The 24,755-nt window shown below is 34.2% G+C and overlaps 1 protein-coding gene across 1 annotated transcript in view; it reads left to right on the top strand.

Annotated features, from left to right (window-relative positions):
- POLA1 (DNA polymerase alpha 1, catalytic subunit) overlaps positions 1 to 24,755 on the top strand; it is a 275,468-nt gene that overhangs the window by 51,899 nt on the left and 198,814 nt on the right. Inside the window, exons 24-26 of the mRNA XM_081327009.1 lie at positions 30 to 154; positions 2,540 to 2,689; positions 5,647 to 5,769. Of these exons, the coding sequence (XP_081183135.1) occupies positions 30 to 154; positions 2,540 to 2,689; positions 5,647 to 5,769 (398 nt within the window). The remainder of the gene's footprint in view (positions 1 to 29; positions 155 to 2,539; positions 2,690 to 5,646; positions 5,770 to 24,755) is intronic.

Here is a 24,755-nt window from a genome sequence, read left to right as displayed (position 1 = left end):
TTATAATAGAAATTTGTCTCTTGTTTTAGGTTTTTATGACAAGTTCATTTTGCTTCTTGACTTCAATAGTTTATACCCTTCAATTATCCAAGAGTTTAACATCTGTTTTACAACAGTTCACAGAATGTCTTTCAGTGTGCACAAAAAGACAGAGGTGTGTGCTTAATATATTTTAATTGCTGATGGTAAAATAAATGATATGAGATCAAGAATGAGATCAAGAATGCATTGATCTCCCATTTATTATTGTGTATGGTACTAATAATTATTAAAGTCTCCTTTTTCTCATTTTAATATTCATCTTTATATTCTACATTTATATTTTGGGTGTAAAAATATTGTTTCCATATTTCCAATATTGATGACTTTATGATTGATATTCCTGTATTTTTACTTCTATTTCTCTAATTTTCTTTCAATTTCCCTACATTGCCCACTTTCCTTTAGCCTGTTTCAGTTTTTCTTCAGTAACATTACGTTTTCTCTGATAACTTTATTTTTTAACATTTTTATCACAAATTCTGCAGATTCCTTAGAAACAATTGCTTTTATTTCATTCATTACTTCCTTGCATTTTTCTTCTCCCTCCTATTTTTCTTTCACTTTCTTGGTTTTTTGAAGGTATGGTAAAGTGATAATTTTCCTTACGTGTAATCCTACATTCATTATGGCTTTTTCAATGTTAAAATTAGTTATTTTCTGTGAATAAACATCTAAATCACTTAGTCACAAAGAGCTAACCTTAATCCATATCACCAATTCAGCTGTAAAAATAATCTGAAAATTTTAAGAACATATTTATAGAAAAATATTTGATCATTAGCAACAGAATTTATTTAGGTAAGGTTATTTTATTAACGGTGGATTAATTTGCACAAAATAGTCTTGTGCTAAAATGTCCTGAACAACAAATATTACAAGCTTGAAATAGCTGTTCTGAATATTCTGAGCTCTGGCACCAAAGCATGTATTTTGGAGTTTTTTCCAAGGCTGTGGACAAAATGCAGCTTTTTCTTCTATTTCTTTTTATGTGTTCTGACCTTGCCCAGTTGACTTTTTTAAAAAAATATCCTATAAGGTATGAAAAGCTGAATAGTAATGTGACAATAAAAAGTTCAAGTTCCATTGCTGCTACTGTTAGTAGAAGGGAAGAGGGTAGGTGGGGTGAACAAGGAGAAAAAAAGAGGAAAAAGTTTTGTAAGGAGAAAACAATTGCATCTCTTTGACAAGGTACCAAATCTACAAGAGATGTAGCAATTTGTGAGTTATTATTCCAGATTTTATAATTAACAAACAACTGATCTGGGAAAGATTGAAGAATGCTTAAAAAATACAGAACAATTAAAAGAATTTCTTAATCTACAATTGTAGATGAGAAAAACTGTCAATTAAAACCTGAAGTTTAATTAAGTGCCAGGATCTTATGGTACTTCTGCAATATATTATAGGACATTTCAAGGAATTTTGGCTAAACCTTTAAATCAGGTAATGAATGAAATTCAGAAGCATGAAGAACTCCCCACAGAAATTGATTTATGTTGATTTAGAAAGATTTGACTCCTCCAAATAATCAAAATAGGTATTTCTTTGGCAAACGAGATTGTAAGTTCTTTACTGCAAAACACTCAAGGAGAATAAGTGGCTTTTTAATAAAACATATATCTTGACCAGATCAGATTTATGTCAAAAAGATGGATGAGATACAATATTAGTTATATTCTGCTGTCGACAAGATTTTTTTAAAGAAACAAAAAAAGAAGCCATTATTTTTCTTGATGTGAAAAACACTTGGCAATTTGGTATCAATTTTTTTTATTAATTTATCAGAATATAAAATACAAAGGAAAATGAAAATAACAGGAAATTAGTGGAGGGGAAAAGGGAAAAAGAGAAAGTGTGAGGTAGAAGGGGAAAAAGAAAAAAAAATGTTGACTTTCAACTCTTTAGCAAGAAAACAAACATTAACAGCCTCAACTATAATATATAATATATATAATATTAATATATAATATACATAATATTAATATATAATATACTAGACACTTCTATAACAACAATCAGTAAAACCAAAACCAAAGTTCTTTTTCTTTATACATAATGCTTGAGTAATTACTAAAAGCTTGTAAAATATTCTTGAAAGTGTATTTGAAAGTATGCTAAGAGGAAGTTAAAAAATGTATTAGAATTTATTGATTTTACAAATATTTTTAAAGAAAAGTAGAGATGGTTAAATTGATAGCTTTATTCAAAGAAAAGTATATATCTAGTTTTGGGTTTTTTTGGAAAATACTTCTGGATTTTGTGTTTGTGATGGAAGCATAAACTTGACGATTTGGAATGGTCTTTCATGCTTGCAGTTCTGAAAGAAATGAATTGCAAATCCAGTTTTTTTTAACTTTATCTTATCTTGTCCCTTCAGTATAGTGCACTGTTGACATTGACTTTGATTTTTATTCTTATAAATGCTCTTTATCCAAGAAATCTTGTGAGATTTAAAGTATTTTGGTAATACTTATATGTCAAATTTATTATTTCACAGGATGGTGAACAAGAAGAAATTCCCGAATTACCTGATTCATCTCTAGAAATGGGAGTGTTGCCTAAAGAGATTAAGAAGCTTGTTGAGCGAAGGCGTCAAGTGAAACAGCTGATGAAACAACCAGGCTTACACCCTGACCTTTGCTTACAGGTATAAATCTCACTAATTTCATGGTACAACTTGTTTGAATGCTTGCTTTGAATACAGAGTGGGAATATTTGCTTTAATATAATATTAAATATTATGTCTTGGTAATAAATATGTATTTTCTGAACCAAAGTTTATTGATATTAAAGTAAAAGCTGGTAATTAAAAAGATTATTAATTTATTTGGACTGTCCGACTAAAACAAATGAGGCTTTTTATTCTTGATGAGTAGCTTCCTATTGATAAACTCTTATAAACTTTGATCAAGAGGGAAATAATGAGAAAATAAGAATACATACTTGTTTTCTAAATAGAACTTCAAAATAAACAGGGAATACCCTTTGCAGATTAATAAAAGATATTTTTTTCAAATATATTTAGAACAATAACTTATATTTGGTAAAACTCCAATAATGTCTTGAAAAGTCTCTTTTTAGAGTATTCTGACATCCATTAAATAATTTTAATACTTGTTACCTGCTCTTACAGATCTAAAGAATATAACTTATTTTTTTTATCATAGAGAAATCATTTAGGCTTCAGTAGGCTTAAAAGGAACAAAATAAGTTTGTAGAGGACTTTAAGAAGACCTTTCAAAATAACCATTAGTTGAAAAAGTATTCTCTGACATCACATTTTAATCTCATGCAATTAGTTATACTGAATTCTAATTTTAAATAGGAATATATCATTTTTAGTCCCCAACCTATCATCTTCCAGATGGCTTAATACTGCAATTCTTATTTTTCCTGTCAGCATTACTATGCTATTGAATTCCATATTTACAATCCCAACAAATCTGAAGAACACCAAGCTTGGACAGGTTGTTGTACATGATGCTTTGATCACATGAATAAGATTTTCAGCACTGTATTTTACAAACATACATATATAAACTCACACCTTTACTTTACTTTACTTTACTTTTATCCATCCTATTTCTAAACCACCTACCTCCCTTCTCTATGGATAATCATGGTTCTGATAAAGGAGAATATTTGTAGATCAGGGGTTTCTTGCAGATGTTTCATTATCCAAACTAGGTAACATCATCAGTGGATCACCTAGTATTACTTAGTTTGGGTAATGTCTGAAAGAAAACAACAAAGCTCAGAGAGCAGCAAGGATACCTCAATTGTGATTCCATTTGCTTCTCAGAAAAATATCCAAGGATAACAATATTAAAAGAAGCAAGAAAAGAATATCCATTATAATGTCAATAAAATCATTTGTTGAGAATTTAGGTTTATATTTTGATTGCTTTTCAAGTCCTCCATTTCAAACCTCTCTGTGAGTACATAGCTGTAAAAAAAAACACATCCTCACTTTTTTTTATTGAAAAGTTTTTCAATACATTTTATCTTTAACAACCCCTCCCCCCACCCCCTACCCAACCCTCCCCCCTCCCTTTCCCCCCTCCCCGTCCCCGACTTCCCAGAGCTAAATACAAGGTATAAAAGTAAAAACAATCATATACAACCATATGCTAACAACAATAAGCTATTAAGTCTATCGCACTCTAGCTCATATAAAATGACTACAAGCAATACTAATATCACATCAAAACTTATGCAAATGCTAAATGAAACTTTTTAGTCCCATATTTATTCTGGATGTAATCAATCCACTTTTTCCACTCCATAATATAACGTTGTTGCGAATGGTCTTTCAAGTAAGCCGATATCTTTGCCATTTCCGCCAGGTCAGAGACTTTTAAAGTCCATTCTTCTATGGTCGGCAGTTCCTCCTTCTTCCAATATTGACCTACACATCCTCACTCTTAATGAGATCTGATCAGGTTCAGGATAAGATTGACAGTATAAAGAACACGAGAGTTTTAAAAAAGTTTAAGATACAGGATTTCCCCAGAAAGTACAGTGATGACATAATGGCATATAAAATTGACAAAGGAAGAAAAACCAACAATAGCTGGCAAGAGAGGAAGAATGGCTGTGAAGTGTGACGCAAGAGTCCTTGTTTCTCATTCTGAATAGTTCCTTGCCTAGTTTACAATATGCAACTATTTGGAATGTCCACAGGGATGAGTGTCAAAATTGTCTAAAGACCAGATTGGGTCAAATGTAATATATTAACAATACTGGAGCAAATTTACTCCTGCCCTTCAAAACACTGTCAAAATTGGATCAGGAAAGATTAATTATATATGATCATTGGCAGTGAAATGCTTGCTATATTTTAGTGTGAGATACAGAGGAAAACAAGCAAACAAAAAAGTTGATAGAGGCTTTCCTACATAACAATATACAGGCAGTCCTCGACTTATGACCACATTTGAGCCCAAAATATCTGTTGCTAAGTGAGACATTTGCTAAATTAATGTTGCCCCATTTTATGATCTTCCTTGCCACAGTTAAGCGAATCACTGCAGTTATTAAGTTAGCAACCTTCTCCTTGTCAGAAGGTCACAAAAGGTGATCATATGACCTTGGGACACTGCAACTATCTTAAATACATGCCAGTTGCCAAGCATCTGAATTTTGATCATGTGAACATGGGGAAGCTACAACTGTCATAAGTGTAAAAAATGGTTGTAAGTCACCTTTTTTAGTACTATTATAACTTTGAGTGGTCACTGAATGGTTGTAAGTTGAGAACTACCTGTATTTGACCCTAATCTAAATGTAGTAAATACGTGGTACATATTTTTTTCTCTTAAAAACTAGCTTGCTTAGGCCAGGGATATTTTTTTTAAAAAAAACCTGAAAAATATGCAGTAAAAGTTACCTACTGGGTTTAAATGTTGTACTGTTTTATTAAAGTGCTGCTCACTTTCTTGAATGTCAAATGTATAAAAACAGGATGGAAATGACATTTAAAAATTTTAAAATATGGTTCTATCTTCTCTGGGATGCTCTTCCGTATTAGCTTGCTAATTACTTTAACCAGTTAAAAGAAGAAAATAATTTTTACCTGATTATGATAGTTGTTTGTTTTTTCAGTATGATATCAGGCAGAAGGCTCTGAAGCTTACAGCTAATAGTATGTATGGATGCCTGGGATTTTCCTACAGTAGATTTTATGCAAAACCCCTTGCTGCTTTGGTGACTTTCAAAGGTAGAGAGGTAAGTCAGCAATGATCAGTACTGTGATTATTTTGTGGGTGGTAAATTTATCTATTTTTCTGTCTTTTTTTTTCTTCAGTTATTAGGGCTGCCTACTCACCAAACACACCTGGGCGACTATTAAATGTTAATAAACTATGATAAAAGAAAAATATATAAAACGCAGAGCACCAGAAACAAATTAACATGAGCTTTTGCATACTGTTTTAGTACTTTTGGGAAGAATTAAGATCTTCAAGGCCTCCTTAAAAGCTGGCAGGATTGTAGGACTGTGAGCAGTAAAACTGATGGCAGGCCTCCAAATATTAAGTAATATCGATTTGAAAATCTTTTTTATCAATTCAATTAATTTGAATTAATTTTAAATTTCTGTAAATTAAGAAATAGGCAAAATTTGTTGCAGAAGGATTTCTTATTGAGAATGTGACAAAAATATAAAATACTATTTGTTTGGTATTAAGGCTAGCAAAAAAATATTGCTGTTTACTGTAGTTTAGGAATGGGCTTCAGCAGTGAAACTGATGTGAAATTCCAAATGACAAAAGGAAGTATTTCACCAGTATACTATATAATTAGCAAATGACATTTGCTGTTATCTGATATGGCATACCACTAATCTAGATACATTAGGACTAGAGCAAAGATCGTGGTTAAGAAGAACAGCCTTAAATTTTTTCTATAGCCATGGTATCTTCTAGACTAGGGGTGTCATGCCGAAATCGCGCCCACCCCATTCCAGTCCTAGAGTACAGTAAATAGCTGTCACATCATTAACTAGGCATTACTCCTCCCAGAAAATAATATGGAGTTCTGACTCCTTATGGATTTATGTTTTGTTTGTTTGACTAGAAAAGTGGGCTAGGAGAGGGTTTAGCCCTCTTCATCGAATGTGATAGTTCTGTCCTCAATCAACTTGTTTTTTTATTTAATTAAAACAACAGAAAGTTCAAAGATAGTTGGGATGCTGGGGAGGAACAATAAATTATTGTTGGAACAAACTTTTCAGAAAAAAATTAAGAGACACAGATTTGACATCAGAAGAGGAGAAAGTATTATCAGAACATTTCAGGAATATTTTATGGCAAACTCAAAGTAACTTCTTTAGAAAAAGGGACTTTTAACTATTCAGTGGTCTCTTCCATCAGAACATACGATGTCATGTATTTTTATAGGGGGAGTAAATAAATTTTTCTGAATACAAAATGCTAAGTCAAGCACTGTCTTACTCAAGAGTAACTGCTTCAGTTTTCTAAAAACCAACTGGTAATTCCTTCTTTTTTAAAATATATTGTTTATAATATTTATAGTAGATCTTGTTAACTGTCGTATTTTAGTTCAAATTTTTTTAGACCAGAATGGAAACTTTTTTCAATTTGTATTTTAAAGCATTTAATTAATTGATTTCTGTGCATTGAGTTTATTTCTAATAATGGCACATCATTTGGTTTTGTCAAGAATGCTAAGTAGGTATTTTAATAAATGACATTTTAGCCATAGGAAGTATATATAAGAAGAAAAGCTTATTTCTCACATGGAGCCTGACTAGGATAAACAGTGTTCTCAAATGTATTACTGATAAGGGTGGAACTTTTAAGTTTGTGGGTCTTTGTAAGGAGGTATCAGTACAACCTTGACTTGCTTTGCAAAGGATATGTAAACTATAACTGACATTTAATTTTGTAGAAAATAATAGCTTAATAGATCTAGTGAAACTAGATTATTTAAATATATTTAATTATTAATTATAATTATTATATAATATCATTGCCACCAGGAAATCTTTCTGAGCTTAATGCTGAGTTTTATTTATTTTTTCTTTTCTATTTTTTGAAATGTTTTCTGCTGCAAAAGTGAAAAATATAATCATAATATAAATTAATCAGACAATGTATATTGTATATATTTTTAACAGAAAATCTCAAAATGGTAATTTGATAGTAGTATAATAATCACTTTTTCACTAGATGGCGATAGAGTTCTTGTATTCATTAAAAAATTAAAGATACTATAAAAGTTTACTTTCAATTATATTTAATTTTAAACATTTGTGCAGATTCCTGCGTAATTGTGGAGTAACTATAAAAATAAACAGTATTATTTTTTAATTCAGTGGAAGACAACTTGGTAAATTCAACTAATAGATTAAAGAAACATAAGAACTGAGAATCTTATTTTTTACATATTAATATTTTAGATAATTTTGATGTTTAGTTCTCTGAAATAGCAGAAGTTCTATATATTTCTAGCTGGTATCATTTGTGACTAGGGAGCATTCAGTTTCCTAAGGCGGAGTATTCAGTCATAGAAATTGATAAAAAATGACTGACAATACTTTGTTATGGAAACTAATTCCACAGAGGTTTGCAAAATATGGAGTCATTTGAAACAAGGCTTCTTACTTTTGGTGAGCTGCTGTTTATACATTTGGTGCCACACATTTAGATTTTTCCAACTGTCGCTTTAAGAGTATTAAGTAATATACTTATTTTACTTAAATCCTACCATTTAATAGCATGAGCTGTGGTTTCTTTGATATGTATTGAATGTCCAGAGGATTTGTATACAGATTTAAAAAACCACAACATCTAACTGGTAAGAATAAACGTATTAAGGCAGTTTCTATTCAGAATCACCCTATTATAGGCTACATCCAGTGGTGGGATTCAACCAGTTCACGCCACTTCGGCAGAACCGGCAGCTAATTTTTTGTTACCCAGGACTAGAATGGACTTCCGGAAGTGGCCTCCACACAGAGAACCGGTTGTTCACATATTTGAATCCCACCACTGGATACATCCCAGCTGGAGAAGGAATGGAGGGCTTATTTCTGTTACCTGTGATTCTTAACAGGGTAGGTTTTCCTTAAATTAAAGCCTGTCCAAATTAAAGATACAATCTTAACTAAAACTGGAAAGGGTGCCTGCAGTGTTGAAGAAGAGGCAGAATATCAGAAGGTGAGGTACTCATTTTCATCCAATTCTGGTCAAATTGGGAAAATGCCATTATCTGGCACTTTCCTGAGGATAATTCTAAATTATTTCCAAAATCCAGAATCCTATGCAAAAAAACCCCATCCCTTTTCTTTAGGATCCAGTGGGATTTGAATTAAGCATAGGTCCAGCTACCTCCAGCTTCCTACCTGCTTGGTTACTTAAGATTGGCTTCCCTGATGTTTTTCCAGTTCAACAGAGGCAGTTGACTAGGTAGTCTGATTAAGAAGTGAAGCAAAGCAAACCAATTCCACTTCTTATTTTGTCTCTGTATCTTTGGTGATTGGGCTAACAAACCATGGATCTCTTCATGTGCGTAATGTGCCACAATGATATATGCAATCACAGTAGTTTATATAACTGACGCTAGAAAATGAGTAAGGTAAAGGTTCCCCTGCACATGCGTGCTAGTCGTTTCCGACTCTAGGGTGCCGGCGCTCATCTCCGTTTCAAAGCCGAAGAGCCAGCGCTTGTCCGAGGACGTCTCCGTGGTCATGTGGCCGGCATGATTAGACGCCAAAGGTGCACGGAATGCTGTTACCTTCCCACCATAGTGGTCCCTATTTTTCTACTTGCATTTCTACGTGCTTTCGAACTGCTAGGTTGGCAGAAGCTGGGACGAGTAACAGGTGCTCACTCTGCTGCGCTGCACTTGGGATTCAACCCACCAAACTGCCGACCTTCTGATCGACAAGCTCGGCATCCTAACCCACTGAGCCACCGTGTCCCAGAAAATGAGTAGACATAAATAAATTTTAAAAGGAAAAATGTATTGATCCATACATCTGTTTGTTCTATTATTATACTTAAACAAATTGTATTTAGGGAATAAATAGCATACAGTACAGTATGAGTAAATTGAATACATGGAACTTAATTGACCTGACAATTTTAGCTTGTATAAATACTAAATTTAATTATATTTTCTACAGAGAGTAATTTTAAAACAGTAAAGTATATCCAACTGAATTGGTCATATCTCACATAGTTGAAATTTAATGATTCATTCCGTCTTGTAAAGTTCAACTTATTGATTTATATTTCTCTATTAGAATTCCTCCCTCCCTCCCATTAAAGCTATCCTGGGTGTATAACAAAAGTGTGTGTGTGTGTGTGTGTGTGTGTGTGTGTGTGTGTGTGTGTGATCAACTAGTGGGACCCAGGAAGCATTCCTTTTCTGTAATTATGCCTGCCCTCTGAAAGACACTATCACCCAAAGCTTGGTTGGCCCAACTCTGCTCACTCTACAGAAAGCCTTGAAGAGCTGACCAAGGGATCAGGAGAGCAACTTAACGCACCTGGTTAATGTGTAAGTTGCTCTCCTGATCCCTTGGTCAGCTCTTCAAGGCTTTCTGTAGAGTGAGCAGAGTTGGGCCAACCAAGTTTTGGGTGATAGTGTCTTTCAGAGGACAGGCATAATTACAGAAAATGAATGCTTCCTGGGTCCCACTAGTTGATAAACCCTGATTGATGGACCTGGAGCATACACCTCTTGCCTGATCTAATGGACAGGTATAAACAAGGTAAGGTAGTCACGCAAGTATGTTGGCCACGTGCCATGTGTTTATAAATAATAACTAGCATCTTGACACCTGGAAACAAATTGAAGGTGAGTGTAGCATTCAGAGCAAAGGTTAACATGGGTAGAGTGTGGCTGGCACTGCTCAATTTTGAAGCATTTGGAGCTTCTGGGTATTCTTTAAGGCAGCACCATATATAATATTTTACAATAATCCACTCAGGAGCTGACCAAAGCATGGCTTTCCATGTACAGTGCCTCCTGATCTAGAAAGGGTTTCAAGCTGGCACATAACACAGAACAGTGCAAAGATTTGCTTATGATTGACACCTGCTCTTTGAACAGAAACCGCGAGTTCAGGAGAACTCCAAAACTGAGTCTTAGTTTTGTTTTGAGGTAGTACAAGCTCAGCCAGAATTAAAGATGGAAAATCACGAAATCCAGGAGTTCCTAAAATCCAAAGCCTCTATATATAGAAATGTAGCTTTAGGACATTTCCTCAACAAATACATGCACAAGCTTTAATATACAGGTGAAACTCGAAAAATTAGAATATTGTGCAAAAGTTCATTTATTTCAGTAATGCAACTTAAAAGGGGAAACTAATATATGAGATAGACTCATTACATGCAAAGCAAGATAGTTCAAGCCGTGATTTGTCAAAATTGTGATGATTATGGCGTACAGCCCATGAAAACCCCAAATCCACAATCTCAGAAAATTAAAATATTGTGAAAAGGTGCAATATTCTAGGCTCAAAGTGTCCCACTCTAATCAGCTAATTAAGCCATAACACCTGCAAAGGGTTCCTGAGCCTTTAAATGGTCTCTCAGTCTGGTTCAGTAGGAATCACAATCATGGGGAAGACTGCTGACCTGACAGTTGTGCAGAAAACCATCACTGACACCCTCCATAAGGAGGGAAAGCCTCAAAAAGTAATTGCAAAAGAAGTTGGATGTTCCCAAAGTGCTGTATCAAAGCACATTAATAGAAAGTTATGTGGAAGGGAAAAGTGTGGAAGAAAAAGTTGCACAAGCAGCAGGGATGACTGCAGCCTGGAGAGGATTGTCAGGAAAAGGCCATTCAAAAGTGTTGGGGACTTTCACAAGGAGTGGACTGAGGCTGGAGTCAGTGCATCAAGAGCCACCACACACAGACGGATCCTGGACATGGGCTTCAAATGTCGTATTCCTCTTGTCAAGCCGCTCCTGAACAACAAACAACGTCAGAAGCATCTTACCTGGGCTAAAGAAAAACAGACCTGGTCTGTTGCTCAGTGGTCCAAAGTCCTCTTTTCTGATGAGAGCAACTTTTGCATCTCATTTGGAAACCAAGGACCCAGAGTCTGGAGGAAGAATGGAGAGGCACACACTGCAAGATGCTTGAAGTCCAGTGTGAAGTTTCCACAGTGTTGATTTGGGGAGCCATGTCATCTGCTGGTGTTGGTCCACTGTGCTTCACTAAGTCCAGGGTCAATGCAGCCGTCTACCAGGAGATTTTGGAGCACTTCATGCTTCCTTCCGCAGATGAGCTTTATGGGGATGCTGACTTCATTTTCCAGCAGGACCTGGCACCTGCCCACACTGCCAAAAGCACCAAAACCTGGTTCAATGACCATGGGATTACTGTGCTTGATTGGCCAGCAAACTTGCCTGACCTGAATCCCATAGAGAATCTATGGGGCATTGCCAAGAGAAAGATGAGAGACATGAGACCGAATAATGCAGAAGAGCTGAAGGCCGCTATTGAAGCATCCTGGTCTTCCATAACACCTCAGCAGTGCCACAGGCTGATAGCTTCAATGCCATGCTCATTGAGGCAGTAATTGCTGCAAAAGGGGCCCAAACCAAGTACTGAGTACGTATGCATGCTTATACTTTTCAGAGGTCCAATATTGTTCTATGTACACTCCTTGTTTTATTGATTGCATGTAATATTCTAATTTTCTGAGATTGTGGATTTGGGGTTTTCATGAGCTGTACGCCATAATCATCACAATTATGACAAATCACAGCTTGAACTATCTTGCTTTACATGTAATGAGTCTATCTCATATATTAGTTTCCCCTTTTAAGTTGCATTACTGAAATAAATGAACCTTTGCATGATATTCTAATTTTTTGAGTTTCACCTGTATATGCAGAAATATTAAAAATTCAAAAGTAGTCACAAACATGTAGACTTCGCTATATGTAAAAACCACTTCAGGGCTATCTCATCTGGATCCCAAGTTGAACAAGTTTTTAGGAGATATATTTTATAAATGATTCTTTGTTATTGTTATGTAATGCTTATAAAAATATATTAATATTTTACTCCTCATCTTTCCCAAAGTAAAATAATGTGATTATAGTAGCTTAGCAAATCCAAGCAACTTAATTAAGAACCAAATTGTTTAATATTTATTTCTGTCGGCATTGAAAAATTAGATCATTTGGCTTCTCGTGAATCTGTCTGGATACATGGAATTGTATGATTGCTTTGCTTAGGTTATTTATATCCTGACTTTAAAATAGAAATTTTTTCCAAAGCTTCTCCCCAGATCACCTTCCGCTCGGTGTCTACAACAGGCCAGATCAAACATACCTCCTGAGAAAGGTCCATGGTTATGGAGCCCATAAAATCCTTTGTAGAAGGTGTTCAGAATATTTATATTCATTCATCATTTCCTGAAAATGGGAGTTCCTGCAGGAGCCTTGCTATCAAATAGCAAGCTATACTAATATATATTATCTTGTTTTAAGATACCTCACCTCACCTGGCAATTTTTATACTTAAAAACTTTGGAAGAAACAGACTTTCCCTATCCATCAAAACAGGGCTAATGTTGCACAGGGAAAAAAAATCTGGGAGAGATTAAAACTGCCCTATCAGTTTTCTGTAGTGTATGCTTGGTTGAAACTATTGAATGACAGTTTTCTTATCAACTATCCTGGCATTTAAAAATATAATCCTTAGATCTTTAGTGGGTTACTGATATGACTTCCAAAGTTATTGAAGCAGGAGAGTTTCTGACTGTTATCTTTTATAATGGAAAAATTGCATAGCATTGTTTCAGTAACATGAGAAAATACTTTACTGAATAATATACCAAAGTCCTCTGTCTGCTTTTCTACACTGGTAGTCCTTGACTTATGACCACAGTTGACTACAAAATTTCTATTGCTAAGTGAGACAGTTTTTAACTGAATTTTGCCCCATTTTACAACCTTTCTTATTAAGTGAATCACTGCAATTGTTAAGTTAGTAACACAATTGTTAAGTGAATCTGGCTTCCACATTGACTGCTTGTCAGAAGGTTGCAAAAGGTGATCACATGATTCCAAGACACTGCAACCGTCATAAATATGAGTCAGTTGCCAAGTGTCTGAATTTCGATCATGGGGCCATTAGGATGCTGCAGTGGTTGTAAGTGTGAAAAACGGTCATAAGTCACTTTTCAGTGCTGTTTTAACTTCGAACAGTTACTAAATGAACTATTGTAAGTCGAGGACTACCTGAGTAGTGTCAGTAAAAAATATGAAATTCAAGCACATATATATATAGGTGAAACATTTTATGTTCTGTAATCTAAACAATGGTTATCCTACTTCTTTCCCAAACTCATTTTGAAATTGCACATTGAATGAAGATCCATTGATTCAAATGAAATATCAGTTCAACTGAACAATATCAGCTTTCTTACTGTTCATTCAGTTAAATTCAGATGATACTTCCTTTACTTTTACTAATGCAGGGCTTTTCAACCAGTGGTACGGGTACCACCTGAGGTACATTGGCATCTAGCAGGTGGTACGTGACCATCCTAGAAAAGTGGTAGTGGCGGAGGGGAATGAGCTGAACTGGTGGCAGTACCGCAGAAGCCTGAGCGAGAGATAGCTGGAGCTGCAGGGCTGTCAGGGCTCATCGAAAGCACCAGGATCAGCGCTTCTTCGGGGCTGTCAAGGCTCAGTGGAAGCGCAAGGATCAGCACCAGGCTGCAGCTGGACCTCGGCGCTGATCCTGACGCTTCTACTGAGCCCAGAAGAAGCACCAATCAGCTGGAATGTTGCAGCATCTCCAGGGTCTTGTGATTTACATTCAGATGCTTGGCAACTGATTCATATTTATGATGGTCACAGTGTCCCAGGGTCATGTGAAGTGACCAAAACCTGCTGCAACCACCCAGCAGACGGGGGGAATAAAAACCAAACACCCCCCCACCTCACCCCCACTGCCAATCCTCAACAGAAGTGCTCAGACAGGTGTCTTGCTTGGCTGTGGCTTGGGTGCTTTTTTCAGTGCCATTGTAACTTCAAACAGTCACTAAGTGAACTGTTGTAAGTTGAGGACTACCTGTACTTCATCACTTTTTTCCTTTTTTTTTTTTGGTCATCAAGTTTTTGACACCTTGCTAGGCGACTGGTGGTACTCGGATGTTGCCATAACATAAAAGTGGTACAATGGGTGAAAAGGTTGAAAAGCCCTATACTAATGTAGTCACATAATTAAAATATCTGATTATTATATATGTTTTGATGAAGGCTCATATCTGCTTATGATTTCAGATGCATAGAATGACTATTGCACTGTAAAAAGGCATTTATTTATATGGATTGATGTGTTGTGATTCCATTTAGCATTGTGACAGTGTAATGCTCTGACTTTTTTGGAAGTAACTCTTCAAAATAATTATGGGACTGAAACAAGCTATTTTAATATGTAAAAAAGCTATTTAAGTATTTCAAAAACTATACAATAGAGTAATGTTGACATGTTTTTCCTGGTTACGAGTTCTTTTTCTATGAAAATTTATTCCCTGGTATTCTTGACGTATTTTAATTTCACTCCTTTTAGCAGTTACTCTATTTTCAATTGTAATAGTGACCTTTTTGACTGTTTTTATTTTAATTCATAATTTAGAAACAGAATAATTGATACCTTTTGCATGTATCAGAATTATGTATTTGTATCAGAATCAATGATGTAGTCATGAATGGTCATTTTACTATACCTATTTGTGGTTTCCCTCCCCCCCTTTTCAGCACAATAGCTGTTCAAACATAGATTCTAAGAGAAGGCAGTTGGAACTTTATTTGGTTATTTGTGAAATGATTTAGCAATCTTACTTTAGCTCAGTCTTTTTTATGAAGAAATGATTCTTTGCCAAGACGGGCAACTTTGCTTACCGGAGGGAGCATGTAAGGCATGCATGGTAGTAGATTATCACAATTATCAAGTATCAGTACTAGCTTGGTATTTGTCCCTGGCCTTTTCCCGGTTCAGTGAAGTCGTATATTTTGTATCCATCTGTTCTGTCGCTTCTCTCTCTTATGTGTGTATATAAATTGAGAACAGTTGGTACTAATAGTTTATTAATAGTCTCTAGTTTATAGAACTCTATTAATTCCATGCCCTCTATTTTAAAATTTTATTCTTCACGATTTGAAGCTTTTGGCCCAACAGCGTGCAATTCTGCATTATTTCTCTTTTATTATGTTCCCTTATAGTAATGTTAACTTCATGCTGTTAATTAGTAAGCCTTTTTGACAATTGGGTTTTAATAAATTACAGTAAATCTTTCTTGAATTGTCGATAGCTTCTTTGAAGCTACTATTTTTATGACCATTCCAGTTACTACACACAATCATGTGTCCATCCATCCAATTACAAAGGGAAAAAATTGAGGCAAAAGTAATAGATATTTAATGTGGGAGGAAAAGCAAAAAGAGCTATGCTCCTGCATTTTTAATTTTTATTATACTATAGAATACTTTCTTCTCTGGCAAAACTGTGAAAAAGTTTCATATTCCTGGGTGGCACTTGCAAAGGGTGCTTATACTTTCATTTTAGGAGGAATACCTATTACAGAGACATTTTTTTGCTAATTGCTAATGAATGCTTAATAAAATATAGATTTCCATCCCACTAGTACTGTTACTGAAATGTGGTAAGTGCTGATTTTATACATTGCTTTAGGTTTATTCTTAATGAATAGATAATTGCTTTTCAGTTATATGTGTTATACAGACAGTATGGAGATGAAGATATGATCTAATTACTTTTCATCCAGAATTTTTGTCAGCTGAGTTCTATTTATCTTGGGATTTACTTGTGAAAAGGGAAAGGCACAATTAAGAGGACCAGGAGCAGAAGCAGCTATTGTTAAATCAACCCAGAAATTGCTTATTGTTGTTTTAGATTATTGAAGATAATAGAACATCATATTCTTGGTATTGCTCTTCATATCCTTCCACCCACTACAGCTTACACAGTTCCACCCCCTCCCCCCACATCCTGTTAAAATTATATCTGAGCACAAACATGGATAGGCATTTTATATATACAGTACTAGATTTAATAATAATAATAACAATAACAACAGAATAGATGAGAACTGGAGAAGATAACAAAATACAAAGACGTACAAATAGAAATAGAAAGACTGTGGCAAAGGCAAGCAAGGGTAGTACCAATAGTAATAGGCGCCTTGAGTGCAATCCCAAAACAACTAGAGCACCACTTGAACACCATTGGCATTGATAAATTCGCCATTAGTCAATTGCAAAAGGGGGCCTTACTAGGAACCGCTTCCATCCTGCGACGATATCTATAATACCATCAAACATCCACATCTGCCTATCCCAGGTCCTTGGTAAGGACTCGATAGGTAGACAAAAATGCCAAATCCAGTCTGAACATCTGGCTGACTGTGCAATGATTAACAACAACAACAACAACAACAACAACAACAACAATAAAGTTGGAAGGGACCTTGGAGATCATCTTGTCCAACCCCCTGCTCAGGCAGGAAACCCTATACCATTTCAGACAAATGGCTGTCCAGGCTTATAAACCAAGAAAGATTATACATTTTTAAACTTTAAGCAATGAATTACTTCTTACAGTATAAGCTTCATGCCATTATAGGTAAGAGAAATTTCTGTAGAATTTCAAATATTCTATATAATTTCTGGCAATTGACAGTTTAGATTGCATTCGCATAATATACTCTGCCTTAGTGTGCTGAGTGAATTACAACTTATTGTGATTAGCTCTATTCTTAACAATAGCCTTCTTATTTCTAAATTCTCCAAAGGGAAATGAAGTGCAGAAATCACATAAGCCAATTATGACATTTTTTATGGAATATATTGACAATAATATAAATCTAACGTTTAATTAAATGTTTTGTGAGAAATTTGAAAGTTAATAATTACATTCAATAATTCATAGTACTGAAGTTTTATGCTGTCTATTCATGTTTATTATTATAGTTTGCATTGTTTCTAGTTGACAGTTTAAAAATCAGCATCAGCAACAAAACATTTTTTTAATGAGAGTGGATCTCTATCGCATAATAGGATGCAAGATTGCAGTGTGTAATTTTTTTTATCAAGCATTTGGCCAATTACTATAGTTCAAGAGGAAAATTCACACAAGTAAAATGTGACTAAATGCACCAATCAACTCTCGTGAGGAATGATAGCTATGTTGATGACCAGAGTATAACAATGACATGTAACTTTGGGGATGTTAAAATGGAAAGTTAAGTACGGTTTGCCTTTCTGTTAACATTTCTATATTATCAATCAGTTGTTGACCTGAAGGTCAACTTTTTTTGTTTATGCTATTGAATAAATGACCATGATAGAAGCTTACCAAGTGCACTGACTTATAAATAAAATTTGATTTTAACAGACTAATTTCAATAGAATGGCTAGAACATTGAGGCTACTTGTGCAAAACTGAGAATTATATATTTCAGTAAAACTTATTAGATTTGAGAAAAGTATTTAAAAAATAATTAATTTCTTGCCAACTTTTCATTTATTTGTATTAAAATCATTGAGTTCATTTGTCACAGTTAATAGCACAAACATTTCTTTTACCCCAATAGATAAAGAGATGTTAAATCCAGTAAATGGATACTTTTTTCTGTTCTGGAGTATATTAAATTTAATTTTTAATTCTCCTGGAAGGTTCTTTCATATGATTGTTTGGCAAAATTATTTATGTATGGCATTTTTATTTGCTTCGGTGGTAAGAGAGGTGTTCTTTTGAGAAATATTTTGAAAGATATTCAATAGATTTTGAATTGTGCTCTCTAGTTATTTAAAACATGTATGCACTATTTCTACAAAATATATCATAGTTTAACAATAAAATGTAATAAAAACAAAATAATAATTTATAACACGTGTTTGCGCATGTGTATATACACATAGAGACTTAATGCCAACATCCATCTTGAGTATCCAAATAAAAATCCAGAATCATTTCATTTCTGAAAGCTTACTGTTTATTGAATGCATAGTATGGTTATGGCGAGTTAAAACTAACTCTAAAATCCCACGGCATTAGACCATAGCATATAATGGCTATATAACAATGATTTTCCCAGCCAAACACCCAGATGTCCATGTAGCTCATGTAAGCAAGTTCTCTTTGTTATGGGAACTGTGTGCTATCTTTTTCACACCTGCTAGAATGTCCTTGAATGTATCCCAGACTCAAGCAAGCTTCCGTAGAACTGGAGAGGTTTCATTTTGCTAACTTGCCCATTCATGAGCAACACGTTCCCCCCCTTACTCTAATGGCAAGATGAAAACAGAGAGGCACTTAGCTGCCAAATGTTCACTCCTGACACTTACATGTATACACACACATACAAGTTGATGTGAGCAGGAAAAAGACATTAACAGTAGGTACTCAGCAAACCATCATTAGGAAGGGCATTCCAAAAAGCAGATGGCATCTTCTCTAAGCCAACCAGCAACCATATGCTAGGGTGTTTATACTGTTTTCTACAATAGATGCACTCGACAAACCTGAAAGTTGGTTGCTATCTAAACTGAGGACTCTTATCAAATGTTTTTTGGGGTATTGGCATACGAGCTGCTTTAGTCTGTTGAATTGATTTGTTGAATTATAGAAACTTAAGAATTTTTTACTGGTTAATGTAATAAGTATTGCTGACTAAAATTTTAGGCCTCACCTAAACAGTTTATAGTACTACTGAAATGTTACAAAACTTTCTGTAGTATATAGTACATCAACTGTAATTCTAAATATGTATCTTATTACACTTATTTACAGTGAATATTATAAAATGTAAGAAACTGATCCTTGTTAAAGACATAATTATCAGATATTTTACATAAAAAGAAAATATTTGTTAATATACATAATAAAACAGGGGTCTTCAAACTCGGCCCTTTTATGACTCATGGACTTCAACTCCCAGAATTCCTCAGCCAGCATGCCTGGCTGAGAAATTCTGGGAGTTGAAGTCCATGAGTCATAAAAGGGCCGAGTTTGAAGACCTCTGTAATAAAACATGAAATTTTATCTAACCCTATAAGACAATCCTATGCATATTTTTCACAATGTATTCTACTCTGATCAACAGGACATTCTTTAAAACAACAGTATGTAAGACTGCAGCCTTAAAATATTAGAAAACGTGCATGAAAATCACACACTTCCAAAGCTATTTACCTGTATGGAATAGTTTGTTGATAATTCAGTAAATTATAGTTAAATGAATGGGAAAGAAACTAGGGGCTGTACTCACTTGATTTTCCATGTAAACCAAAATTCCATAGTAGGTCTATGAGAGTGATGGGCAATGTGTAACATTGCAGTTGCTGAACTCAAATTTTCATCAGATATTGTTAATATAGTCTAAGATTGATAATGATGAGAGTTTGTCCGAAAACATTTTGGGAGAGTCATATCCTGTTTGTGGTTCATACAGAATCCAACGAATTACTTTTTGATGTTTGATTATGAATGAATGAATGAGATCTGTATATGTGATTGATTCTACCCTTTTTGACCTGTACTAAAACTCTTTATTTGGTTTTTTTTTGACAGGATTATTTTACTTGATATATCTTTTAAAATATTTAGAAATGTGAAAGAATAGGAAAATGTCTCTTGATAACTCTTAGAAAATTCAAGCTAAGGGTTTTCATCCAGGTATTATAGATAAACTTTATGTACTCAGTGAAGTATATTTATTTTGAAGGTTATTGAAACTACTGTATTTTTGTACATTTATAAATAGTGTGATCCATGCATAAATATGTTTTTATTTCAGGTATCTATGAAATTGTGCTAAAATATCAAATTTTTTTGAAGCTGCAATAACAGTATTCTCCACTGAATGGTTGTAGTTTTGGCATCAGGATTTAAGGCATGTGAATACATGTTCAAAAATCCTTAAAACTATTTTACAAGTATTAAATGAATTTTCTGGCTGATTTGACTAATAAGACCAGGCATTTGATCTCTATTGCTTTTTGAGTGAATCTTTTCATTTTAAAGTGTGTCTCTTTATTTTTTAATAATTAATGGTTCATAAAATAATATAATTCAAATATGCTGTTGAGCCTATTTTGGGAGCAAGAATCTGTAGTATCTTGATCATTCTTGTTGGTCTTTCTGCCTGTTTTCTTCAATTTAGCATTCAGAACTGAGCACGGTACTCAGCATAGAATCTGACCAATACAATTTATACACATTTCATAGTTTATAATTGTTTGTAATTAGAGGCAGGATAATTTAAAATTGAAAGAATATTTATCTTCTTGGATTAGAACATATAACTATAAGATGGAGTATATCATATTAATTTTAATGTATATTAAGAATTGTGTATACATAAAACATTTAGTACAGGAGTCATTAAGATTAGGTGTGACAAACTAAATAGGCAGTATCATTTTGATGCCCACAAATCTATTGCATCAAATCAGTTTTTCAATTGTAATTCAGACTGAGAAATAGTGGCTAGCCCCAGTTCAGGTAGAGATTCCCATAGCTGAATGGTGATATCAACTTTGGTTTCCCACAGTCCAAGTGCAATATTTTTTTTCACTAGCTTATGTTAGCCTTTTGAAACTATAAACTGGTGAGATGGTATTGCAGATACAGTTTGAACACTGTCATCTTTCTGAAACTGTCGCTTAAGCTTTCCTTAATTAACACTTTGGTCTTTGACATAGTGTAACAGCTTCTGAAATACTCAGTTGGCTTGAAGCCGTAAATACTTTTAATGACTATCAGCTTTTTATAAAACAAGCTGGCCTGTTTGTTTGAAGACACTTACCATTGGTTTAAAATGGAACTATAAAGGCTATAGCACTTCTTTTACAGAGTACATTTCTTTTATTTCAGTTTTGCTGGTTTTTGATGATTCACTTCCGGTTGCAATTCTGAATATCATGGTAACATAATGACTGTTCTAGTGGGTTTGTTGTGATTCCTCTTATTTTGTGTGGATTTGTGATAATAAAAAAACATTTCCTAAAACTGCCTATAATGTGGAATTTCCTTTAATTTGACATTTTCAAAAAATTAAGAAAGGAAAATATTTTTGGAGGAATTTTTATGTATTAGAATAGTGAAATAGAGATGATCCTAAAAGCTGTCTGAATTTTCTAGGTGTAAGGGGTCTGGTGCAGAAAGAAAGAATGACCACAGCATGTCCTAGAAGGTTAATATTGGTAATAGATATCCCTGAGTTCCAGAGTAACAGGACTGAATTCTAGCTCTTCAACAAATATGTACAAAAAGATTAGAATAAAAAATTTGCATTGTAGAGTTTTCCATGTGGATAAGATAGCTAAAATGTAACTTGTTTGGGGCCACGTAAAACTTTTTGACCATTGCATTTTTAAAGATACTTGGTTATGAGAAATTTATATATTGGGGTAGTCCGGTTGACAAATCAATGTGTCCTTGAGCCTGTCTTTTAATTTTTCAACCGAAGAATTAGAAACCTTTAAACAGCTTAAGTGTCAGCAGTTTCTGCAGCTGACAGGAATCTGATCTGCTGCTTGGCCCTTTTCCGTGGGTGCTGATATACTTATGACATGTAACTCAGACCAGAGGTGCCCTTTGCACTGGTTCAACTACAGCTGGGATAGTGGTGACTGGAGAAATTAGTGGTTTCTGCCATCTTGTAACAAGTTATAACAGGCTAAGGAAAAATGGCTGAAGCCTTGCTTTGAGTGACTAGGTTTGTGTGGGCTTGTTTTTTTTTTTTAAAAAAAAAACCCCACACAGAATTCCCCCATCGGGCCCAAAGCTGTTTGACCAGGATTGTAGACTTTCTTCAGCTGTCAAAACAGTGACTTATTTTAGGGGGAAAGATTGACAAGCACTGTAACTTGAACTACCTTATGCAGGACATTTACTTAGTAAAAACAGTTATTAATCACATCTTTCATAAATTTTGATATTCAGAGGTTTAATAATGTGGGAATGGATTCCTTTTTAAAGATAAGTAGGGTAGATAAGTATTTTGTATCTTATAAACAACAGCAGTGCTAGGAGGTTCTCAAGTGGAAAATTGTGGAAGTTTACATTTTTGGTAGTTAGTAATTAGTGTAGGTCCTAAACAGCTTCCTTTCTTTTTGAGGTGATTAGCACTAAGGCACTTGGAATGCCTTTTAGTGCTTCTTCCTTCTTTCTGTTGCAGATGACAAGACAGAATGTTGTCCTTGTTTTTAAACCATAATACAATTATTGTTAAGCATCAGCCACCTGTTAGTATCATTCCTTCTAAAGGTCATTGTATGGTGCCTTACTGTCTGACAGCCCTATATCAGGTTTGTTGGCCACTGTTTTGTATGGATAAATGTTTGAGAAAAGAACATTACACCAATAACTGGAAAAAGTAAGGAAGACAGCCTTTCTAATTTATTACATTACATGTTTTGGCTTTGTAGTTATACTAAATTGACAGTTATAAATGTAAATTTCTTCATGTACTGCAATCCCGCAATTTCTAAAACTTCTTGTATGTATTGCACCCTCTTATTGCAATAAAAATTATTTAGTTTCTTTGTTTCAAATTCAGATACTTGTATGTAAATTATTCGTAGCCATCTTTCTGTGTTAATCCTTGATATAAAATCAGTTATTGGATTTTAATTTCTGAAAATAAGAAACTGGTTAGTTTTATTCATTATAAAAAAATAACAAATCTAAATTCATTTCAAGACCAAAATGGGAGAAATCCCACTTGAATTATCATAAAGAATTAATAATGAATTACAGGCTAAGGAGAAATAAAATATGGAAAACATTTTGTTGTTAAAGTAATGTATTAGTTTTATGAATCCCACTCTAAACCCCCGTCCTTTCTAAGAAAATCTTTTAAGAGTTTGATGCTTCTAATGAAAAAACTCATGCTATCCAAAACTATAGATAGTCCTTGTTTTACAACTATTTGTTTAGTGATCGTTTGAAGCTACAACAACACTGAAAATGTGACATACAACCATTTTTCACATTTATGAGCATTGCAGCATCCCCATGATCATACGATGAAAATTCGGATGCTTGGCAGTTGGCTCATATTTATGATCGTTGAGTGATCCTCTTTTACGACCTTCTGAAAGCAAAGTCAGTGGGGAAGTCAGATTCACTTAGCAACCATGTTGCTAATTTAACAATTGCAGAGGTTCACTTAACTATGGCAAGAAAGGACGTATAGTGGGGCAAAGTTGATTTAACAAATGCCTTGCTTAAGAACAGAAATTTTGAGTTCAGTTATGGTCGTATATTGATTAGCAGTATAGTGCAATACTATATGTTTGAAATTAATGTCACTGAGTTCAATGGGTCTTAGTCTCAAGAAAGGCCTAATAGGACTGTAGCCTAATAGAAAATTTAAATGAATTACAGTAAAGTTGGATATAGTAGTGATGGTAACATATATCAGAGTTGGACCACATTTTAATTAACCTTGCAGATTAATAATGATGAGTTAATAAATCATGCCTACATTTTTTTAAACATATACCTGCTGTTAAGGAGGAATATTCTTTTTTGTATTAGCAAAAGATTCAACAAAAATACCTTAGGTGTTCTGTGCTTATCCTTTCAGACTTGATTTAAAATACTAGATTTAACTTTTTAAGAATCTGAACAACGTTTTATGATATAACCTCAAACCGTCTGCCTTGTTCAGTGTGTAGACCCTAGTTTGTTATGTTATCTAGTGAAGCTTTCTTCAGATCTCCAGAAAGCTTTCTTTTGTAGTTTGCTTCTTATTCCCTCCTATTGTTTACTTGATTGATTGCATTCTCACCTTTTAGAAAATATGTGTGAATTATCTGATTTTAGCTTGGAAAAGCAGAATAGGATTCCCTAAATATTAGCCCAAGAGCTCATGAATCTTTGGATTTGCCCATGTGTACTTAACACCCATATCTCCAGTTTTCTCTCATTGAAAATAACTGTAAAATGTGATGGTTCCAAAACATACAAAAACAATGTTTTACTGTATGTTAGTTTTTATATTTAACCATTTTTCTTGCCTAAATGTGGGCTTATCTCAGAGGAACTTTAATATTTAGGCACTAGATGGGGCCAAAATAAATGTCAGAATTAACTGAAGAAGTAATTTACCATTCAAACAAATGATATTATGTAGCATGCCAATTCTACATGGCCATAACTACATTTTCATTATGTTCCCC

This window comes from Vipera berus (assembly GCF_964194415.1).
Source record: "Vipera berus genome assembly, chromosome: 4".
In the NCBI taxonomy this organism is placed as follows: domain Eukaryota; kingdom Metazoa; phylum Chordata; class Lepidosauria; order Squamata; family Viperidae; genus Vipera; species Vipera berus.
The sequence above is the reverse complement of the archived record's forward strand: the minus strand, read 5'-3'. Positions and strand labels throughout refer to the sequence as shown.